Source organism: Octopus bimaculoides, chromosome 4 (assembly GCF_046866305.1).
Source record: "Octopus bimaculoides isolate indiv1 chromosome 4, ASM4686630v1, whole genome shotgun sequence".
Taxonomy (NCBI): domain Eukaryota; kingdom Metazoa; phylum Mollusca; class Cephalopoda; order Octopoda; family Octopodidae; genus Octopus; species Octopus bimaculoides.
The window spans coordinates 92,170,538-92,195,774 of NC_142931.1; the positions used below are offsets into that span (position 1 = coordinate 92,170,538).

General features: G+C 37.1%; 1 protein-coding gene across 1 annotated transcript in view; it reads left to right on the forward strand.

Moving 5' to 3' along the window:
- Positions 1-25,237, forward strand: part of LOC106881638 (kelch-like protein 18) — a 59,590-nt gene that overhangs the window by 13,028 nt on the left and 21,325 nt on the right. The window contains exons 2-4 of the mRNA XM_014932102.3: positions 11,078-11,521; positions 11,615-12,123; positions 13,394-13,622. Of these exons, the coding sequence (XP_014787588.1) occupies positions 11,122-11,521; positions 11,615-12,123; positions 13,394-13,622 (1,138 nt within the window). The 5' untranslated portion in view covers positions 11,078-11,121. The remainder of the gene's footprint in view (positions 1-11,077; positions 11,522-11,614; positions 12,124-13,393; positions 13,623-25,237) is intronic.

Below are 25,237 nucleotides of genomic sequence, written 5' to 3' on the forward strand. Positions count from 1 at the left end.
AGATAGGTACATGGGTAATACGGATAGACAAGCACACATATACACACATGCATACACAAAAAACTGAAATATGACCATATACACACACAAGGACACATATAGAGATACACATCCATACATAACAGACGCATGTACATGCACACACAAGGAGACAAATACATACACACACACACACACATACAAACACAAACATGAATACATGTGTATACACATGCACACACGTGCACAAACAAACAAACAAAAAGAACATAGCTCCGATAATGGACAGAGTTAATGACTATTAAAGAGGTTGTAAGAAGCAACAAAAATTTTAGAAAAAGTAACTAAGTAAATGAGTGGAAATCAAACCTGTGAGTGTGTTAATTAATAAGGCATTAAATCAGAATGACTCTCCCCAGACACAATAAAACATGCTTCAACACATGAATTCACATAAAGGATCTTGGAAACCAAATATAAAAACGAAATATATGCGTATATATACATACATATATGTTTGTATGTGTGTGTGTGTATGTATATATACACACACCCATGTAGATAAATGTATATATGTGTGTGTACACACAACTAGGTATGTTGCTTATATATGTATGTACATTGATATATCATCATCATCATCGTTTAACGTCCGCTTTCCATGCTAGCATGGGTTGGACGATTTGATTGAGGACTGGTGCAACCGGATGGCTACACCAGGCTCCAATCTAATTTGGCAGAGTTTCTACAGCTGGATGCCCTTCCTAACGCCAACCACTCAGAGAGTGTAGTGGGTGCTTTTACGTGTTACCCGCACGAAAACGGCCACGCTCGAAATGGTGTCTTTTATGTGCCACCCGCACAAGAGCCAGTCCAGGGGCACTGGCAACGATCTCACTCGAAAACCCTACAAGGTCAGTCAGGCGATACTGGCAACGGTCACGCTCAGGATGGTACATCTTATGTGCCACCCACACAAGAGCCAGTCCAGGGGCACTGGCAACGATCTCACTTGGCTTGCCGGGTCTTCTCACGCACAGCACATTTCCAAAGGTCTCGGTCAGTAGTCAGGTGTGCAATGGCCCAGTGGTTAGGGCAGCGGACTCGCGGTCATAGGATCGCGGTTTCGATTCCCAGACTGAGCGTCGTGAGTGTTTATTGAGCGAAAACACCTAAAGCTCCACGAGGCTCCGGCAGAGTATGGTGGAAAACCCTGCTGTACTCTTACTCCCTGTTTCTGTTGTGCCTGTAATTCAAAGGGACAACCTTGTCACACTGTGTCACACTGAATATCCTCGAGAACTACGTTAAGGGTACACGTGTCTGTGGAGTACTCAGCCACTTGCACATTAATTTCACGAGCAGGCTGTTCCGTTGATCGGATCAACTGGAACCCTCGTCGTAAGCGACGGAGTGCCAACAACAACAGTATTTATCTGATATTCAAATGAGGTTTGCTAATTTTTCACCCAATACCTCGCTTATTTCTATTTAAAATGTTATTTTGATCATTCCAGCGTGTCTCAACGTGTCTCTAAGGCTGTTTTATGCTAGATATCAAAGTTTCGTAAAAAAATTCCAGTTAATAGAATTATGGGAGGTAATGGGTTAATAAATATATAAGCGATGTATGTATTAAATGTTAATTTAAGGGTTAATAGTAACTGTTTAATACCTTGCAACTGCTGCGATAATTATTAGCTGGTAATTAAATGATAAATTTGTATTTTTATATACCTTGGGTCTGCCTTCTCATTGTTTTTTTGTCAAGAGTTTCACCTCCAGCTGTTCATTATGTCAGTCAACACTTGTATACTGACATGAATTAAAAGTAAAAGAATAGAAATGAAACAATATTATCTTTTGACATGTAATACCGAGTCAGTCTAAAAGATTGCTCTGGACCCACATGAAGCAAGAAGTTGAACATTTTTTGGGCCCACGACACTCCATGGACCCTAAGTAATGCATGTGTAAAATTTGAATGAAATCGGTTGAGTAGTTCTCAAGTTTTAGGGATTCACACATACAGACACGCATTCTCAGTTTTATAAGAATTAACATGTTGACACTCATGGGGTGTGATACTATTACCTTGTAAAATTTGATTTGATTTGGTGGAGCTGTTTGATATATATAGATTAACCAAATAGAAGCACATGTACAATAATTATTATAGATAAATGTCTTAATCCTAATAAGTAGGAAGGTAGATAAAACACAAACCCCTTCAGGTAGATGGCCCTGCTCAGTATGTAGAAAAGGAGTAGGTAGTAACTCTATAAGATGTACCCGGTGCAAGCTATGGACACATAAGAGGTGCAGCAACATCAAAGGCAGGTTAACTAGCAAGTTAGTTTTTGTTTGTGGCAGATGTTCAGGTGCAATAAAGACTGTAAACAAACAGGAAACAACTTCTATCTCATTCCAGGGTGAAAAACTAGAGGTAGTCGATAGCTTCCGCTATCTGGGCGACCAAGTTAGTAGTGGGGGTGGGTGCGCTGAAAGTGTAGCTGCTAGAATAAGAATAGCCTGGGCAAAGTTTAGAGAGCTCTTACCCCTGCTGGCGACAAAGGGACTCTCACTCAGAGTAAAAGGCAGACAGTATGACGCATGCGCACGAACAGCCATGCTACATGGCAGTGAAACATGGGCTGTAACTGCTGAGGACATATGTAAGCTCGCAAGGAATGAAGCCAGTATGCTCCGTTGGATGTGTAATGTCAATGTGAATACCCGTCAGAGTGTAAGTATCTTGAGAGAAAAGCTGAACATTAGAAGCATCAGTTGTGGTGTGCAAGAGAGACGATTGCGCTGGTATGGACATGTGGTGAGAATGGATGAGGATAGCTGCGTGAAAAAGTGCCACACCCTAACAGTTGAGGGAACCCGTGGAAGAGGTAGTCCCAGGAAGACCTGGGCTGAGGTGGTGAGGCAAGACCTTCGTACATTGGGCCTCACCGAGGCGATGACTACTGACCGAGACCTTTGGAAATGTGCTGTGCGTGAGAAGACCCGGCAAGCCAAGTAAGATCGTTGCCAGTGCCCCTGGACTGGTTCTTGTGCGGGTGGCACATGAGATGCACCATTTTGAGCGTGGCCGTTGCCAGTACCGCCTGACTGGCTCCCGTAGGATTTTCGAGCGAGATCGTTGCCAGTGCCCCTGGACTGGCTTGTGCGGGTGGCACATAAAAGATACCATTTCGAGCGTGGCCGTTTTCGTGCAGGTGACACGTAAAAGCACCCACTACACTCTCTGAGTGGTTGGCGTTAGGAAGGGCATCCAGCTGTAGAAACTCTGCCAAATTAGATTGGAGCCTGGTGTTGCCATCCGGTTTCACCAGTCCTCAGTCAAATCGTCCAACCCATGCTAGCATGGAAAGCGGACGTTAAACGATGATGATGATGATGATGATGATGAACCACATGTATTAGATGTTAATTTAAGGGTTAATAACTGTAAATACCTTGCAACCACTGCGATAATTGTTAACTGGTAATCGAAAGGTAAATATGTATTTTTATATGCCTTTGACTTAGTGTTATCACATTAGAATTAAAAATGAAACAATATTCACTTTTGACATGTAATACCAAACCAGTGTAAAAGATTTCTCTGGGCCTGCATTAGGCAAGAAGTTAAAAAATCTTTTGCCCATGACACTCCATGGACTCTATGTAATGCATGTGTAAAATTTGAATGAAATCAGTTGGGTAGTACTTGAGTTTTAGGGATTCACACATACAGTCAGACAGACACATTCTCAGTTATCTCTGCCTATGCCCCTCAACGAGGGCTGCTGGAATGAATAAAAGGATTGATTTTATGATGTCCTTTTGCAAACTACTTCAGTGAAAAATGATAGTGGCTTTATCTTTGTGGCTGGTGACTTCAACATGCATATTGAGTAGCGTCCTGGTGGCTTCTATAATGTTCATGGAGGCTATGGGTTTCTGAAATGAGGAAGAAAAAAGGCTATTGGAGTTTTGTAATTCAAGTCTTATCTCAGGAAACCAGCCAGTCACATGATCAGCTATCAACCTGTCAGCTATACAAGCCAAATTGACTATGTTCTCACCAGAAAGATGGATGCTCAGAAATACAAAGACCTTCTTCAGTAAAGAATGTACTCCCTAACATAGGTTAGTTGTTAGCAGTTTTAGACAATGGATGAGAAGGGCTTAGAGAAGCAAACCAGTCTGGAAAAGGAAGATATGGAAACTTAAGGGTCCATTGAAGAGCTAGAGCTTTAGAGACATCTTAATTGAAGCATTAGACAAGGAGGAGGAGATATAACATAAAGGATAACTGGAAGTTGCAAATAGACAGTCTACTGAAGGCTACAGACCTAATCTGTAGCTAGTGCAAAGTTCCAACCAGACCAAAGGTGACATGGTGTTGGAACAGTAAAATAGACGGAGCCATAAACGCAAAGAAACAGGACTGGAAGTGTGGCAGTAGTAGAGAATTATACCAGTTAGCTAGAAGAAAAGAAAAACTAGGTAATAAGTATATTTAGCTAGGGAGAGGCAGAATGGAAGAGGTTTGCCAATGTTCAGTGGCATGAGGTATTCTAGATTGCAAGACAGTGTGTCAGAGAAAATTATGATGTTGTAGGACTAAAGTGTGTAAGGATAGATGATGGTACACTTACATTTAGTGATTCTGCAAAGAAAGAGGTATAGAAGTGTCACTATGAAAGGCTTCTAAATGTGAAGAATGCATAGGAGAAGGAGAGTCTTCCTAATGTAGATCCAACAGTGGGACCAGCTATCTATGTTGACAGCAGTATGATGGATAAAGGAATTAAGAATATGAAAACAGGGAAAGCCTTTGGTTCATTAGGAATTACACTGAGATACTATCTGGTGGAGTGGGATACAGCCTAATCACTGTATAATTAATCAGGTTGTCCAGGAAGGTATCATACAGAAGTAATTACAGAGGTATCAAATTGCTGGACCAGATCATGGAAGTTACAGGAAGGGATATTGCATAACTAATTTAGAAGGGAGTTAACCTAGATGCAATTTGGATTTTGTGCCAGGGAGAAACATTATTAATGCTATCTTCTTTGGAGAAACATTTAACCAAAAATAAACTGCTGTACTTGGCATTTGTCAACATGGAAAAAAACCTTTGACTGTGTCCTTTACTCCTTCATCTAATGATCACTGCAGAAGCTAGAGGTAGATGAATGGCTGGTGAGAACTGTCCATTCACCAAGGCTCAGTTCTCAGTTTCTGTTTATATCTCTTCAGGGAAATGGCCATGTTTGATGTGTATAAATGGTGTAAGTAGAAATTTCATTTGGTCTACCCAGTGCACATCAATGTTTAACACTGATGTGGTCTGTGGTATTAAGAGTGCTCAAAATACTAGCTAAATGAGTGTCAAAACAGTTGAATTTCTTCAGATCAGTTTCTTTCATTCTTTCAGTTTTTAAATTGTATTTAGTATGTACAACACTGCTGTACATTGACATCACAATGCACTACAATGACACCTCCAATGAGCCCTTAAACACTATCATAGCTATATTTTCAACCAAGTTATGATTAAAAAATGATATGCTCATTTAAGATTATATCTATAATTATATTAGTTTAATAATTGAGATGTAGATTAATTTCTTATATTCTGTACATGTGGGTGTATTATTCATGGGAAACCAACTCAGGTTTTGCCCTGGAATTATAACAAATTGAGCCATTTTACCAATATTAAGTGAATAACCATCACCACCTGAATCTGTACAAACAAAATATAAACTCAGTTTATTTCAAAAGCCCTGTTCTGCAAAAATTACAGTAAGCATTCCATTTCAACATTCTATTTGCTGTTTAATGGTATCATTGCAACATTCTTCTTTCAAAATTACTAAAGAAATGCATTTTTCTCTCACAAAGATTGATATAGACACCAGAATTTGTCATTTTCTGTTTTCCTGTATGGGCCAGTTTATGCTATTACATTACAAAAAAATAGACATACACCTATTACGAAGCTGTGTGTGCTTTTGGACTAAACTGCTGAACAACATGTTTCATCAGTGTGAAATCATGGTTATATTTGGCAGTTCAATTTCCCCTTAATTGCTAAATTGTGACCTTCATTCAGGTATCAGAATATCAAAATATCTACTCAAGTCTTCAACGTAGACCAATTTAGAGGTAAAAAAAAAGGATTTCTGACACAACTTTAATCCTGAAAACTTTTACCCATGCTCTTTGCATGTCTACTTTTCCTAAGAAAGCAAAATTGTTTACAAAAAGTTCACGAAAACGTCTTTTTAGCCTGCTGTGCAGTGCAAACTATGGGCACATAAGAGATGCAGTGAAATCACAGGAAGGTTAACAAAGAAAATAGTCTTTGTGTGTGTGGAAGATGGGCAGGAACAATAGATACTAAGAACACTAGGAAATAGATTCCCTCAGATACCTAGGAGACCCTTAGATGTAGTTGAGACTAGAATCGGAATTAGCTGAGGAAAGTTCACTTACAACTTAACTTCCTAACCTTACTCTAACAAAGGGCTTCTCTCTCATTGAAAGGTAGATAGTATGATTCTTGTGTAGGAACAGCAGTGCTGCATGGTAGCGAGACATGGGCTGTGACTGTAGAGGACATGTGAAGGTTTGTATATGCTCTGCTGTATATGCAATGTTAGTGTGCATCATCATCATCATTTAATGTTGGCTTTCCATGCTGGCATAGGTTGGACGATTTGACTGAGGACTGGCAAACCAGATGGCTGCACCAAGCTCCAATCTGATCTGGCAGAGTTTCTACAGCTGGATGCCCTTCCTAACGCCAACCACTCCGAGAGTGTAGTGGGTGTTTATACGTGCCACTGGCACGAGAGCCAGTCAGGTGGTACTGGCAATAGCCACGCTCAAATGGTGTTTTTTATGTGCCACCTGCACAGGAGCCAGTCCAGCAGCACTGGCAATGACCTCGTTTGAATATTTTTTCATGTTCCACCGGCACAAGTGCCAATAAGATGACGCTGGTAACGATCACGTTCAAATGGTACTTTTTACGTGCCACTGGCACAGAAGCCAGTCAGCTGCTCTGGCAATGATCACGCTCGGATGGTGCTCTTAGCGCTCCACTAGCATGGATGCCAGTCATCGAATTTGATTTCGATTTCACTTGTCTCAACAGGTCTTAGCAAGCAGAGTTTAGTGTCCAGTGAAGGAAAGGTACACATAAGTGGGCTGGTTACACCCCTAAAGTGCAAATGTGTTGAGAGAAATTTGGGCATAAGAGGCATCAGATATAGTGTGCAAGAGAGAAGACTGCACTGGTATGATCATGTGATGCATGTGGATGAGAATAGCTGCAAGAGGAGGTAGACCCAAGATGAAAATTGACCTTCAGATGTTGAGTCTCAGAGACGACATGATGATAACCAAGATAATGGGCAATTTGCTTGTGCTTAAGAAGATCCATCTAAGTAAAAATGAGGCCCTAAAGGCAAATTGTTCATATTTATGACTCCCTCCTCCATAACCCATCTTCCTTAACACTCCTCCCTTCTATCTCCTACCCTCCTTTCGCACTCTCACAAATTTGCCTGCACACAATTTGTCCCTGACAAGTCCTTTCCTTGCAACTCATCTTCTTAACCTTACCCCCACCTTCCATCTGTATTAACTCTCTGCATTCCACTCTTCGCCATCTATCTCCTTTCACTCTCTTGCAAATTCACTTGCCCACTCAATTCTTTATCCTGGAACTCCTGTTTTTGGGATAATGAGCAGCTGCCTTGTCACATTCTCTTGGATTTACTTGAAATCTTTTTGGGATTATAGCTATAGGCCCATGATTTGTCACCTGTTATGACTGTTTTCAAAAAGTTTTTGTCTTGACACAATCAAGGAGATCCTGTGCAGCTGAAACCCAATCTTCTTTTCAAGACTCTCTCACTCTACACACTTTACTTCCAAGGACTTCTATAAACAACGAAAGTGAGCAAGAATGTTATAACTTAGTGTGTATGTGCAACAAAGTTCAGTCGAGTGCCATGACCATAGCAACACTCTTGATACTTTTTGATCAGACCTTGTGTATACATGTATATATAAAGATTTCACTTAGGGACAGTGATACTAATAACATGCTGTCAGAACTCAATATACAAATGCTTCAGAAAAAAGCATTAAGCATGTACAGCACATAAAAAGAAATTAAAGCAATGACAAGGGAACAGGAATTAATCAACTTATGTATGTATGCATGCATACATATATACATACACATACATATGCACTCAAATATATATATATATATATTGTCATAATTATTGATGAATGTCCATCTTCCATGTTGGCATGGGTTGTGTGCTTTCACAAGATTCAATGGGTTTGAGGACTATCATGCTCCAATGTCTGCTTTGTTATTATTTATATAACTGGATGCCCTTTCTAATGCCATCTCCTTTACAGCATGTACTGAGTGGCACGTAAAAAACACCCACTACACTCTAGGAGTGGTTGGCATTAAGAAGCTGTAGAGACCTTGCCAAATTGGATTGGAACCTGGTGCAGCCTTCCGGTTTACTAGTTTTCAGTCAAACTGTCCAACCCATGCCAGCATGGAAAACAGATGTTAAATGATGATGAATTAAGCAATTTGATAAATGGAATTGATAAAATATTTACTGGGACTGAATTGATATGACTGATAAAATCATTGATGACAGTATCTCAATATGGCAACAGACCAATGACTGAAATCAATAAAAGAATATATGTATATATAGGGGGAGAATTCACAAAAAAACAAAAGACGAAGACAGGTAGTGTAGACAACAAACAGATGTATTAGTTTAATGCTCTTCCACAGAAAGGAACACAGAAAGAAATGTGTGTGTGTGTATACACTAAACGTAAATAGTTTCTTTGTTAGTTTCTATAATGAGCATTCCAGCTGTTTTATAATGTAACTGCTTACAAAGTGACTTGTAGAGTAAATGACTAAATAAATTGGAACATACATTGTTTTTGTTATAAAATTTAAAAGATCATGTAAATTGTTAATTTAATCACATATTTTACATTTGAACCAACAATGTTTTGCCAAACTTTTTCAAAATAATGTTATTTGAAATTTTAGTGTGTCCAATGAATCAAAGCATTTGCTTCCAATGAAATATTCCAAGCTTTGAAATGAGTAACAGCCTAAAGCTGTGAGGTCAGGAGAATACAGGGTATATGCAAGCTTTTCTCAGCCAAACTCTTTAATATTGGAACAGGTGATTCTTAGAGTATGGGGCACATATTATCATGAATAACTCACTTTATATTGAGTAAAGAGCACCTCTTCTTCAATTTTTCATCCGATTGATCAAGTTGTTCATAGTAAGCTTTAGTTATGTTTGTTTGGTACAGTTAAAGGATTTCAAAGTGGTAACAAGGTGATCCAAAAATGGTGAATGAACTCATAAATGAAGAACAATGCAGAACTGACACATAAACTTTGTGATCTCTCAGTTTGTGAAGAATCCAATCATTGAACTTAGACACCATTCCAAGTTTTTGAAAATAGCAATTGATGGTTGATAATGATAATGAAATTAAGCTCTTTTGTTATATCTTCATCTGTTACATTGTCATTTCTCTTGAGTGCTGCTGTATGTTGTTCCTCATAAAAAGTAACAAGGTGTTCACAACAAGGAGAATGGTTCAAGCTGAATGAAGTTCTTGTATCAGAATTTTGGGGTTGTTCAAGTAATAACCAATGTAGACATCTGGCATGGTGACTATCTTTAGAATGAGGCATTCTCTGTTTGTAGTGTTAAATGAAATGTTGAAACAAAGTAATACAAAACTGAAAAATATAGCTTCATAAAGAGACATTACTTTTGAGATGATTTGATGTATAGTTTTTAAAAAAAATGCAATTGAAGACATTCTGATACAAAGAATTGTCATTTTTAAAGAAACTAGCTAAATGTGAACAAAAGCTAATGTTATATGATCACAATAGAGTAATTACTACATTTACACAAGATGTACTGTTCCACCCTGTGGAGGCGCAATGGCCCAGTGGTTAGGGCAGTGGACTTGTGGTTTCGATCCCCAGACCGGGCGTTGTGAGTGTTTATTGAGCGAAAACACCTAAAGCTCCATGAGGCTCCGGCAGGTGGTGAACCCTGCTGTACTCTTTCACCACAACTTTCTCTCACTCTTACTTCCTGTTTCTGTTGTCCCTGTAATTCAAAGGGACAGCCTTGTCACACTGTGCCACACTGAATATCCCCGAGAACTACGTTAAGGGTACACGTGTATGTGGAGTGCTCAGCCACTTGCACGTTAATTTCACGAGCAGGCTGTTCCACTGGTCGGATCAACTGGAACCCTCGACGTTGTAAGCGATGGAGTGCCAACTACTGTTCCACCCACAAAAAACTGCACATAGCAGCATCAACTAATCAGCATAACATGATACATAAAATAGATAGCTTGAACTTCTTGATTGGGTGTTTTGTATAAGGAATCTATAATCCATTGGTTATTGAAATACCCACATTTTATCTTCCTTAATAGAAGGGAAAATCATTATCATCATCATTGTTTTAACGTCCACTTTTCGATTTATGCCTGGGTTGGATGGAATTTGTTTGGGCAGATTTTCTACAGCTGGATGCCCTTCTTGTCACAAACCTCTCTTATTTTCAAGTAAGGTAATATTTCTCTATGACCAGGTATGTTTTCATGCAAGATTGGAAAGGGACACCATTTACATGATGTCACACTTGCTTACAAACATCATATGATGTTAAGGGGATAGATAGTAACACACACACACATCCAGACATACTAGAGAATTCTTTTAGTTTCTGTTTACCAAATCCACTTGTAAGGCTTTGGTTGGCCTGAGGCTATAATAGAAGACATTTACTCAAGCTTCCACACAGTAGGACTAAACTCAAAACTATGTGGTTGGGAAACAAGCTTCTTACCACACAGCCATGCCCTGCACCTATAAAACTATCATTAAATGTTACTATTAAAAATGACTTACTGAATGATTGTAAAAATATGACTAAATTTTTTTAATGAAAAATATGTATTTTTTTGTCATTTGCAGAAATCCTGTTGTTTGACGTGTAGCATCCAGACCATCTGCCTGGCATGATTGAGTCGCGCACCTTCAATGTGGAAAGTCATAGTAAAGTTGCATTTCATGTTATGTATGATTTATGGCGGCAGCAGCAGCTCTGTGATGTCATTATCTCTGTAGAAGGACACCAGTTTCATGCACACAAGATCGTTTTGGCAGGATGTAGTCCATATTTACGTGCCATGTTTACAAATGGCATGTTAGAATCTGACAAAAACTGGGTAGAAATCCATGGTACAGACCAAAATACCATGGCATATTTATTGGAGTTCATGTACCGTGGTTCTATTGAAATCACAGTTGACAATGTTCAGAGTTTGCTGCAAGGATCCAGTCTCCTTGGTTTGCATTCCCTGAGAAATCTGTGTGCTCATTTCTTACAATCGCAACTGACAGCTTCCAATTGCTTAGGTAATATTTCTTTTGCCATATTCTTTAATATTCTATACATACTCATAATTCTCTTTCATAAATAACTTTTAAATGAGTATTTTTAATCTACAGGTATCCACTATTTTGCTGACATGTACACCTGTATTGAACTTGAAGCTACAGCACGTCACTACATTTACCAGAATTTTCTAGATGTCATTCGTACTGAGGAATACTTGCAATTATCTGAAGAACGGTTATTAGATTTGCTCAACAGTGATAAACTGCAAGTAACAAGTGAACATCAAGTGTTTGAAGCCGCATGTCACTGGCTGCAGTGTGATCTAATTCATCGTTCACATGTTGCATGTCGCTTTCTACAAGCTATCAAACTTGTTCTGCTGGATATGGAATACTTGCAAAATATTGTAAGTCAGTCTGATTGGGTTCGAAATTGCCGGAAGTGCCAAGTTCGAGTCAACAAGGCACTGATGATGAAACAAAACAGTAAAGCACTTGAACTGATCACTCCTCGTGCCCAGCCACCTAGTATTTATGTAATAGGAGGACGCAACAGTATTGACTCACAGTTGAAAAGTGTTGAACGATATGACTTCTTATTAGACCAGTGGTCAACAGTGGTAAGTTTTCTTTGTACCAATATACATTTATCAGTTATGTCTATAAACAATAAACCCTAATATTGCTAGCCAATAAAATATTTTACTTTAAAACAGAAAAATTCAATTAAATATTCAAGCTATGACTAATTTAATCTTGGATTTTTGTATTATTTTTAATGACATTTGAATGATGTCATCTTTGGAACTTTTAATCCATAAAGTAAGTTAAGAAAACTAAATATTATAAGGTATTTCGTCCAACACATTCCCATAACAATTCATAACCTTTCTTTTGTCTAATATTAATTTCTAAAAGTCAAGTGCACTTCTTTTTAATGTCTCTCTATATGTCTTTATTGCATGGCATTCTGTGTTCTTTGAACTATCCTCATGACTTATTTCCACATATTCCTTGCCCATCCCCCTCTTTAAAAGTTCAATTGCATTAAAAGGCAGTATATGTAAATTTTAGCCAAGATTAGGATAAAAGGTAATTTAAATATTCACCTTTAACATATTAGCTAGGGCCTCAGTTTGACCAGTATGATTTTACAAATTTGAGAAATGAAAGTTTTACACTGAACAGGACAAAGTTTAAACTTGAAATTGTAAATGCCCAAACTACGTGTTAATTATCTAGTATAATCTCACTTTCCAACTTTGAACTGATGCCATGCTAATAATTCTGGTAAATCTAGAAATTACTTTTGGTTCTATGTTTTGTGAACAAAAATGCCTTAATAGTAAAAAGAAATGAAGATGCCTAATCTAATCCTATTTTGATTGTAATACATTAAAGAAACCTATCTGAGATATACCATCATATGTGATGCTGTATATTAAGGGTTTGAGATAGCAAAACAGTTTACTGTGTGTAACTTGTTTGTGTTGAAACTCAATAATCATTGGTCTGTATGTCTAATTATTGATTCATTGCTTACAAATGAGCTGAAGGGTTGATGTAAAAGGAGAAAATATGTTTAACTCTTTAGTATTCAGATTACTCTGTCAAATGTAATGCTTATTTATTCACATTGTTTTGAATTTATTTATTTTTAGAATGATATTGTAGAGTAGGTGTGAAAGGCTGGACCTGGCCAATCTGAACATAAAATAGGTAGAAATTTTGGCAAGATATGGCCTGTTTAAATGCTAAAAGGTTAAAACATGCTTTCCTGAAGTATTTGGAAAACTTTTTAAGGGTTCATTCTGATGACTAAATCTGGGAAGATGGTGCAGTTTCTGGTTAAAATGATTATATGTCTAATATTTTACATCTATATTTCAGCCTAGCATGAATATTGCACGGACAGCAGTTAGTGCAACCAGCTATAATGGTTTGCTTTATGCTGTTGGTGGAGAGTGTGCTTTGGCAGATACTCCTGATGACACATTATATTTGCGTTGTGTTGAGTGCTATGATCCAGTTCTTAAACAATGGGAACTAAAACCTGAACTCAAAATTGCTCGGTCATTTATTGCTGTGGCGTCAGTTGGTGGATTTCTCTATGCTATAGGTAAGCTTCATGGGAAAAGTTTAAATGTTCAATATTTTTAACATATTAAGCATTTATCACCAATCATATTTTTCCAAAAAATACTGTCAAATATTTGCGAGTATATATTTCAAACAGTCTCACTCATTTTAGTAATCTTATATATATGTATATATATATATATATATATATATATATATATATATATATATATATATATATATATGCACTTTACATATTTAAGAAAAATTGTTGTAAATTAAATCAGTGGAAGGCTTGTATCTATATATATATTTACAATGGCAATATAAATTGAGACCCTATAAATTAGATCTTGATGTAATCTATTGCGCCTCATCAAATGGTACCACCCTCAAAAAATACCTTCTTTTTCTTAGACAGACTCCACCAGAAGTGTCTATCCTCTAATATTAAATCTCCACATTTAATAATTTAATTAGCAATTTTATTTAACAAATATGTAAAAAAAAAATCCAATGTTTTCTTAAAAGAGACATGAATGAGTTCAGTTTTACAACTTCAGAAATGCCTTCCATTAAATGTGTGTATGTGTATGTGTAGACACAGGTATGGCAGTGTAGTTACAAAGTTTGCTTCACAAGCATATAGCCTTGAACTGACCAATACTTTGTGAGTGGAATTGGTAGACAAACTACAAGGAAGCCAGTTGTGTGTGTGAACTTGTGTACATGAATGTCAATCCTGCATATTATCATTAGCACTGTCTGAATGAAAGCATTGTGTTTATTTTCACCAGTGAACCAATGTTCTGTTGTTTAGCAAACATATGAGAACCAGTGGAATTACTAACATCTTACTTTGGGATCAGAAACAGAATTAGTGACAGTTAGAGCAATGATCTCTAGAAAAGTTTCCTCTACAAGTTTTGTCTGACCTAGCCAGGCATAGACAATGTGTGTGTGTGTGTATGTATATATATATATATATATAGATATATATATATATATATATATAGTTTTAGGGAAAAGAACCAAGGTTCATGAACTCATCGATGAAAATCCACTGTCACATACTGTGAAACTTAATTTTAATTTTTAATAAATTGATTTTAATTGAGTTTTTATCTGTAATTTTGGATTTTTATCCCTAATATTTTTATTATATATATATATATATTTGAAGAAGGGTAAAGATATTGCTTGCTAAAAATCAAAGCAAAAGATTAAAAAAAAGCCCAATTCTATGATAAATACACACACAAACAATGTAATGAGCACTCTAAAAAATAGGCCTATTTCTCATGCACAGCAACAGCATGAAATCAATTGATATTGGGGTATGTATTAACTGCCTTCATATTTCATCCTGAAGGTAGGCTTATTTTTTAAAATGTTCATTACATTGTCTAATAACCCTGTCAACAACATCGTTCCACCATCACATTATTTTGGGTCAAGAGGGGACTTTGCACCACCCACAGATCTGGTCAGTGGCCCTCAGCAGGTCGTCCCGTAGAAACCTCCAGTTGTCTTCTACATAGTGTGAAGCTATATCCCCTTCTATTTTGTCAAAGGTTTTGAGTAATATGTCTCTAAATCTCTATCCATTCGCAGGATCTTTAAGCTTCCAGACTCTTCTCCTACATGCTGGTCATCATCTTCTGGACAACCACTTAGCCCTGATCCTGAAGTCACTAACTACTAGTCTATGTTGTGGGGGTACATTCTTCGCCTGGGAAGGTTTTGGCATTTATAAGCAGCCATCTTTCCTTTTTCCTGGCGAGGATGTAGTCAATTTGACTAGTGTGTCTGCCAGAACGGTAGGTGACTAGGTGACTGGCAGGTTTCCTGAAGTTAGTATTGCAAACCATAAGGTCATTTGCATCACAGAACTCCAGCAGCCTGGTTCCCTCCTCATTGCGGGAACCAAGACCATAGCCTCCATGTACGCCATGGAAGCCCCCTGAATGTTGTCCAACATGACCATTGAAGTCACCAGCCACAAAGAGAAGGTCCCTGTCATTCGTCGACGAGGTAGTCTGCAAGAGGGTGTCATAAAATCAGTCTTTCTGTCCATCAGGTAGCCCGGGCTGAGGGGCATAGGCCGAGATAATGGTTACTAACTCATGGTGAAGGACTAATCTAATCTATCTACCTTTGAATTACCAGTTCATAATTAGCACAGCAGTTGCAAGGTATTTACTATTTGCTTATATTTGGTTAATTTACACTGCAAAAAAAATAATATAAAATACAGACATACTACATAACTACAACTGCTTACAAAAATAGAGATTAATGTATATTTTTTTCTATGTTCATAATTTTTTGATTACAATATTGAAAAAGAAATATGCCACCAAAGAAAAAAACGTAATCTCTCCAAAAGCACCTATTAAGCAAGGAGGATTGCAGAAAACTGAAGGCGAGAGTCTCAAGAGATAAAGGACATGAGACTTTCTCAAAATCAGTGAAGGCATGCTGCAGCACATCAGATGGCGTCTCAAGAGAGAAGAGTGATGAGACTTTCCCATGATCAGCAAGGGCATGCTGCAGCACGTTGGATGGAGTCTCAAGAGAGATGGGAGATGAGACTTTCCCAAGATCAGTAAAGGCATGCTGCAGCATTTAATGCTGAATCATTAAAACAATGTTTAGCATACTAGATTACACAGAGGCCCAATAGAATAGCTCTCACAAACAGACCACATACAAATTTGCTCTTCACAACACCTGGAGCTGCTTTCAGATATGATCCATCTCATTCTTATAAAAATTATAATTCTTTCCAAATTGGTGTGCTAAACTCAAATTGTCATTCCTGCAAAGCTTTAAAATTTACTCCACAAATGTTTTGTCGTCAATGCTGTACTTTCTCGTATCACTTATTTCAACTTAACTGTAATATATATATACAAACTATGCCATTTTAATCCTGAGCAATGCTGAGTATCTCTGCTAGTATATATATATATAAATAAATAGATATATAATTGTTAATGAGGACAACAAACATTAAGGCAAGACAAACATCTCAAGTCGTATACGTTATTATTACTGGAAAAATTCAAAGTCTTACAGCTGTTTCTGGGATATCCCAGAGTATGGGATATTCCATCATCGGAGACAAATAGGGAAAATGAGAAGGGTATAGATTAATGAAATGACACAGAGGACAGGAGAAAAGGAATAAGGAAATGAAGAAAGAGTAGAAAAAAGAAGCATAAAAGTTCACAATTCAGTTTTCCAATCATGTAGAAGTAAGTCTGTAACTCCTTAGGTGGAATCCTGTGTAAATCCATGTAGGTTAAAGACCCTTTTATACTCTCTCTTTCTATATATGTGTGTGTGTGTGTGTGTGTGTATATATATATATATATATAGACAATGATTTCCAATGTTTACCAAAAAGGGAAACCATAATTGTCACTAAATATGACTATATATAACTATATATATATCTATGTATGTATGTGTGTGTACATATGTATGTATGTATGTATCATCATCATCATCATCGTTTAACGCCCGCTTTCCATGCTAGCATGGGTGGGACGATTTGACTGAGGACTGGTGAACCAGATGGCTACACCAGGCTCCAATCTGATTTGGCAGAGTTTCTACAGCTGGATGCCCTTCCTAATGCCAACCACTCCGAGAGTGTAGTGGGTGCTTTTATGTGCCACCGGCACGAAGGCCAGTCAGGCGGTACTGGCAACGCCCACGCTCAAAACGGTGTATTTTATGTGCCACCTGCACAGGAGCCAGTCCAACGGTACTGGCAACGATCTCGCTCGAATGTCTTTACATGTGTCACCGGCACAAGTGCCAGGAAGGCGATGCTGGGCACAGGTGCCATCACGATTTTGATTTCGCTTGCCCCAACAGGTCTTCGCAAGCTGAGTTTCATGTCCAATGAAGGAGACAATGTTGGCATGGGTCATCGAATTTAGTTCGATTTCGATTTCACTTGCCTCAACAGGTCTTTGCAAGCGGAGTTTAGTGTCCAATGAAGGAAGGTATGCATAAGTGGGCTGGCAGAGGTCTTGGATTTAGGTCTCACTTGGCTTGCCAGGTCTTCTCACGCACAGCATATTTCCAAAGGTCTTGGTCAGTAGTCATCGCCTCAGTGAGGCCTAATGTTCGAAGGTCGTGCCTCACCACCTTATCCCAGGTCTTCCTGGGCCTACCTGTTCCACAGGTTCCCTCAACTACTAGGGTGTGGCACTTTTTCACACAGCTACCCTCATCTATTCTCACCACATGACCATACCAGCGCAATCGTCTCTCTTGCACACCACAACTGATGCTTCTTAGGTTCAACTTTTCTCTCAAGGTACTTACACTCTGTCTAGTATGCACACTGATATTACACATCCAACGGAGCATACTGGCTTCATTCCTTGCGAGCCTACGCATGTCCTCAGCAGTCACGGCCCATGTTTCACTGCCATGTAGCATGGCTATTCATACACATGTGTCATACAGTCTGCCTTTTACTCTGAGCGAGAGGCCCTTTGTCACCAGCAGAGGTAAGAGCTCTCTGAACTTTGCCCAGACTATTCTTATTCTAGCAGCTACACTTTCAGCGTACCCTCCCCCACTACTAACTTGGTCACCTAGATAGCGGAAGCTATCAACTACTTGTAGTTTTTCTCCCTGGAATGTGGCAGAAGTTGTTTTCTGCACATTTACAGTGTTTATTGCTCCTGAACATCTGCTCCATACAAAAACTAACTTCCTAGTTAACCTTCCTTTGATATTGCTGCACCTTTTATGTGTCCATAGCTTGCACTGGGTGCATCTTATAGAGTTTCTACCTACGCCTTTTCTACAAATCAAGCAGGGCTATCTTCCTGAAGGGGTTTGTGTTTTGTCTACCTTTCTACTTATTAGGACTTTGGTTTTAGCTAGGTTGACTCTAAGGCCCTTCAATTCTAGTCCTTGCTTCCACACCTGAAACTTCTCTAGTTCTGATAGTGACTCAGCAATTAGTGCAAGGTCATCAGCATAGAGGAGCTCCCAGGGGCATCCTGTCTTGAATTCCTCTGTTATCGCCTGGAGGACTATGATAAATAGGAGGGAGCTGAGGACTGAACCTTGGTGGACCCCTACCTCTACCCGGAATTCTTCACTGTACTCGTTGCCAACCCTCACCTTACTGACAGCGTCTCTGTACATGGCTCGCACAGCTCTCACTAACCATTCATCTATCCCTTGTTTCCTCATTGACCACCAGATGAGGGATCGGGGGACCCTGTCAATGGCACACACACACATATATATGTATGAGATCTAGTCATTCTCATTTGCAAAATAAGCCCCACCTTAATTTTGTTCAGATTGCTTTCAATTTTGGTGTATCGATGCAACTCTGAATTTTGACTACAATTAACCAATTACTTTATCCCATAAATTTAAGAATCTGATGTTATTTGGCATTAAAGTTGGGAAATTTGGGTAATCTTAGCCAATCAACACACAGCGTGGCATTAGCAGCTTGTTACCATGACAACCAAACACTGTGTTGTGGTTCACTGTTGTCTGTTGATTTTTCACACTTAATTCTTCACACCACAAGATTCTTTTCACCTGCGTGTTTTGTTTTAATTTTTCTGTGTATATTACATATTTTTCTGTGCTTTTTTCTGTGTGTTAGTATTTTTACATATTTTTTATTTCATATATTTTTGGAACTCTTTGACTCAGATAACTGGCTTTATGATTTCTCTCGGTTAATCCTGGTCATAAAAATTTTAATTAGGAGTATTTCTTAAACCGTTAGCCTCAAATTTCAACAGCTTAACTGAAATTTAGCCCATGTAACAAGAACTGAGAGGGATATTGTGGAACAGAGAAACTGGGTTTTACAGATAATTTGACATTATTTCTGAATTCTGCATGCAAAAATGTATGATACAGGCATTGTTTTCTTTGAGACAAATTCTTTGTTGACCAGTGTTATTCTTATTGTAGTTTACAAATCCAAGCATGAAAACATTACTCAACTTCAGAGGTTTGGAGATAGACGCCCCTTCACACACACACATAAATGCATAATGTACATATAAACTTATATATGAATACATATGTCCACATGCACTTATATATTAATGATGTACACAAATACATGACAGGTATACATAATACTGAAACATGCATAAAGTAAACACATGCAGACAAATATATTAATATAACAAATTAAAAAAAATAATAAAACCATAGATCAATGAAGAGATAAAAGAAACAATAAGATGATACATGATTTTATTAGGTGTTTCTGTTTATTTAGAAACCTACAATGAACAGGTCAGATGCTAAACTCTAAATTTCACAGGGTACAACTTGAAAGTTGACACCACTCTACTAAACACAAAAAATTTCTGTCTTGCTATTGGCTAAAAATATGCAGTTTAAAAAATTTTTAAACCTCTGTAACTTTTTTCTCCAATTTTTTTTTCTCCACATCATACCTTCGAAGCAATGAGATTGGAAGGCTACATTATTATAGCCAATTTTCATATTTGTTACTGTCTTTTAAAAAATGCATATTTTGCAAATGAAAAAAAACTAGATCCATATATATATATGTGTGTGTGTGTGTGTGTGTGTGTGCAAGTGTGCATATATATGTGTGTGTATATGTGTATATATATATATGTGTGTGTGTGTATGTATGTATATATATAATGAGAATTTATAAAAGACGAAGACAGGTGTGTAAACAACAAACAGATGTATTAGTTTAACACTCAGGAAGTGAGAAAGTCTTTTACGTTTTGAGCCTATGCTCTTCGACAGAAAGGAATCACAGAAATAAACAGGAAGAGGTGTGTATATATATATATATATATATATATATATATATATATATATATATATATATATATATATATATGTATGTATGTATATACCAATGAAAAAGACAAAGAAAATTCTTTAGCACATCTTTCTTTCATAAGTTACACATGTTTCTGTAGCATCTCCACGGCAGCTAACGCGAAACTTCTAAAAGAAAAATTTACATAATATATGTGGGTTTTAGGCATTGGAGAGGCACATCTTCAGACTTGTATCAAAGTCATGCTATTACATTGTGCGTCTATCAGACCTTGTTGTTCTGAAAGTATCCAGAGGAACTAAAAAGGGAAAAATTAAAAAGTGTGTATGCAGGATGGGTTGGGGAAGAAATTATGTGGAGATGGGGGAATCTAGAGGGTGGATATGTATAAGAATAGGAGGGAGAAAGGGAAGGGGGTGGTGGTAAACAAACAGAGGAAGGCAAAAGAGAAGAAACTGAAGATGTAGAAAGAAGGGAAGTAGAAGAAGAAGGGAAAGAAGAAAAAGCCAGTACTGGCAGGGCCAATGTTACCAAGATTCCTCTGAAGGACATTAGATTGTGACAACTTAAAGTGAAAGATTTATTAAAGAGATAACTAGATTCTTTTCAGAGTCAAAGGGTTAGGATGTTAAAGATGTATGCTGTGGGGGGACCTAAAATTTATGACGTTAGAGTGAATTGGCACTGGGAGAGAAGTGCAAGTACTAAGAATAAAAGACAACATACATACATAAATGTACGCATAGATACACACACACATGTATATATAACCAGGGGGACAGAGATACACACACAACACACACCCACAGACACACTCGCATATGCACAGACATGCACACCCACACCCACACATATATATACATGCATGTATACTTTCATCCACACACACATATTTATGTAAAATCCATAGATGCACAGATATAGAGAGACACCCACACGATTGTATTGTTATGTTAGTACATCTATACAAAAACATCTATATGTACATGAATACATACAAAGATACATACACACATAAATATATGCATCGATGCATATATACATACACATGTTCATACACCTTTACAAATAAACATATATATATCCAAACACACGCTCACACACACACACACACATATAAAGGTATATATACATGTACCTACAAATACACACAGGAAGACATATACACATACACACAGATATACATAAATGTATCTACATATACACACAAAGACACATACATGTACCTACACACAGAAATACATACACATATACACGTACATACATAAATAAACATATTCACACACATGTGCATGTACCTATAAATATGTATACATATATATTTACATGTATATACATATATACACCCACATATATACGTGGATATATATTCACACACACATTTGTGGTAAAATGGAGATTGGACAGGGTAAATCCAAATGGATGAGGTGGGTAGGGTGGGTACCTGTGGAAGATTACTGAACCTCACAGAGGGAATGACAAAGGAACAAGATGGTGAATAGTGGGATGGGATGTTAGGGACATATTGTGTGCAAGTGGATTTGTGATACTGCAAAGGGAGAGTAGGAGATAGAAAGGAGGGTAATGCAGTGAGTGGTGAAGAAAATGTAACTGCTACTTCTGAGATAGCTATCAACTCTGGTTTAACCCTTTTGTTACTAACCTGCCCTTAACTGCCTGAAAAAAATGTTTGTTAATATTACTAAACCAGCCAAAAGACCTATTCATATTTTAATGAGAATTTCAGTGCAAATCTCAGTACATTTGTGAAGATATGTAGTTTCACTATGTAAACAGTTGACTTATACTGTACATTGTGAATTTTTAGATTTTTTGATGTTTCACTATGGATGAAAGATGGATACCAGTTTCATGTTGCCATGCAGTGAAAGGAGACATAGAAAATTGTAAGAAAATATATGGCAAACATAAAGACCATGTATGTAATTATGAATTGGATATTACTTTTCCTAAAGTTAAATGATTCTGACAACAGTTCCAATAGTGATGAGAAAAAATGAATTTGTACCTGATTATAAGTAAGGATTTAAAAACTGTTTTTCTTAGTTATTTTTAGGAAGATATTAGACTTAGCCACAGTCTTTCTAAGGAAACAAAACTGTTAGAGGATCTTTCTGATTTGATGGGCAACACTTGTTTTCTTAACGAAACACTTTCAAACTTGGGATACTGGTAGACTGTGTCATATAAACATCTTTTTCTCTTAGCTTTCTTAACAAAAATTTATATATTGCAAGTTATTTCATGTTAAAGTTGTCATATTTCTGTAATTTCAACCAATCAGCTGAATACAGTTACTGCTCTTTTTATAAACAATAATTTTTGCCGGTGTTAAGAGTGTTATTCCCTGTTTAATTATATCATTATTCCCTAGTAAGGGTTTTAGGGTTAGGGTTCGGGTTTTAGAGTTAGGGTTAGGGTTAAGGTTATGAGTGAGGTTATGGCAAAAATAATCATAACCCTAACCGTAATCCTAAAACTAACCCTAACTCTAAAACCCAAACCCTAACCCTAGAGCTAAAACCAGTACAAATGCATGAACGATGTCATAAATAACAGTGACAAACGAAATATATACCGCTGATAGTTGTTGTTGATAACGGATAGTTGTTGTTGACAAACAACTGCACTAATTTTATTCAAGGGAAAAGATCCCATGGCAATAATTGTTTTCACCTCAATAGACGTCAGTGATTGGTTGAAATTACCGAAATACGACAATTTTTTACATGAAATAACTTCGAATACAAAAATTTTTATCTGTTCTATAACACAAAATATACAAGTATACGAAGTTTGAAAGTGTTTCGGTACCAAAAACACTACATAAAACATTAATGAAAAGTGTTGCCCGTCAAATCAGAAAGATCCCTGTTAGATTATTAAACATTTTTTTTTCTTTTGGAGTGATTACTGCGAAAACGAATCATTTCAAAGAGTTGAATAGTTTGAGGTTTTCCACGTACTTAGAAGAAAGTTAGAAATCCAAGCAATTTTAGAATATTGTGTGTGTGTGTGTAAAAATTTAATTTATGAATATTTTTAGAAAAATTTATCTCATTTTTATTTTTATTTACCTGTAAGATGCACAACAGAGTTTGATTAATTTGGATTGTGAATCATCATATGTGTTTCTGTGTATTTATGTATATGTGTAAGTTTATTTCATTTAGTTCATAGCATGCATTTCATTTCCTAGTTTTTTTCAAAGACAAAGTCTAGTATTTTGTTCTATTTTTCCTTTATAGTACATCACTGTCATTCTGTTTTACCTTTATAGTACACCTGTCATATGTGCATTAATTTGGACTGATAGATAATCCAATAATTTGCACAATTGCTCTGTATTAAAATTTTGTTTTATACTCATTGAATATTAGCTAATAACTCATTTTCTATGCTTAATAATTTTATATTTTGTTGAATTTACCTGTATTGTAAAAAAAAAACAATTTTAAATATGTAACAGATTTGGTTAAGAACCTTTTGCTAAATTGTTCCAAAAATCACATTGATATATTGATAAATAAAAAAGAGTTGTTTTATGAACCCAGTCTAAATTCATAATAGAATTTAATTGAAACACAAAAGAGGTGTACTTTGGTGAGAAATATAGTAATGAAAGGATGAAATAAAATTAAATGATTTCGTCATTAATTCATGTATTTCAAATTGATATGTATTTATACTCATATATTGGTTTTGTTTATAGAAAAATGTGTGTATCTGTCTGTGTATATATATATATATATATACTCTCTGAGTGGTTGGCGTTAGGAAGGGCATCCAGCTGTAGAAACTCTGCCAAATCAGACTGGAGCCTGGTGTTGCCATCCGGTTTCACCAGTCCTCAGTCAAATCGTCCAACCCATGCTAGCATGGAAAGCGGACGTTAAACGATGATGATGATATATATATATATATATATATATATACACATATATATCATCATCATCATCATTGTTTAACGTCTGCCTTCCATGCTAGCATGGATTGGACGATTTGACTGAGGACTGGCTAACCAGATGGCTGCACCAGGCTCCAATCTGATCTGGCAGAGTTTCTACAGCTGGATGCCTTTCCTAACGTCAGGATGCCCTCTCACAGTATTAACCAGATTATCAGATGCTGTTATACACCACTGGTGACAATGTGCTTCCAATTCTGTCTTGATTGCACCATTCTTTTCAATCTTGACCTAAATTACTTAACTAAATTCTCTTCTTATCTGTGTGAAGGCCTTCTAAGTAGCCCTTTTCTGATCTCTTGGATACCACTCGGCAACTGCACAGGTCCACCTGTTGTCTGTAAACTTTGCAACATGTCTAGCCTGGTAGAAGTTCTGCTTTTGGTATTCTGTAACTTCATCGTTCACTGTGTTCCATTCTTGAATTATCTCATTTCAAATATGCTCTCACAATCATATTCCTAGAATGGATCTTTCCAAGACCCTTTGTGTCATACCTAGTCAATGTTCTATCCTCTTTGTGGTAGCCCACGTTTCACTTGCGTATAAGAGCACATGTAGGACAGTGCTATTGAAAAGTCTGCAATGTATTATATTGTTTCACTTTGTTTTGAACACATCCTTTCCCAAGTTAAATACCTTCCATCCTACCCTTATTCTCTTTAAGATTTCAGCATCCGTATCTCAGCGCATATTAACTATTTGCCCTTAGTTGACCTACTCCTTTACCTCATCAATTTCATTACTTCCTACCTTGTACTATGTCTTCCAACTGCATATACTTTGTTTTCATGCAGTTCATTTTAAGACCTGTTGCTAAGCCCTA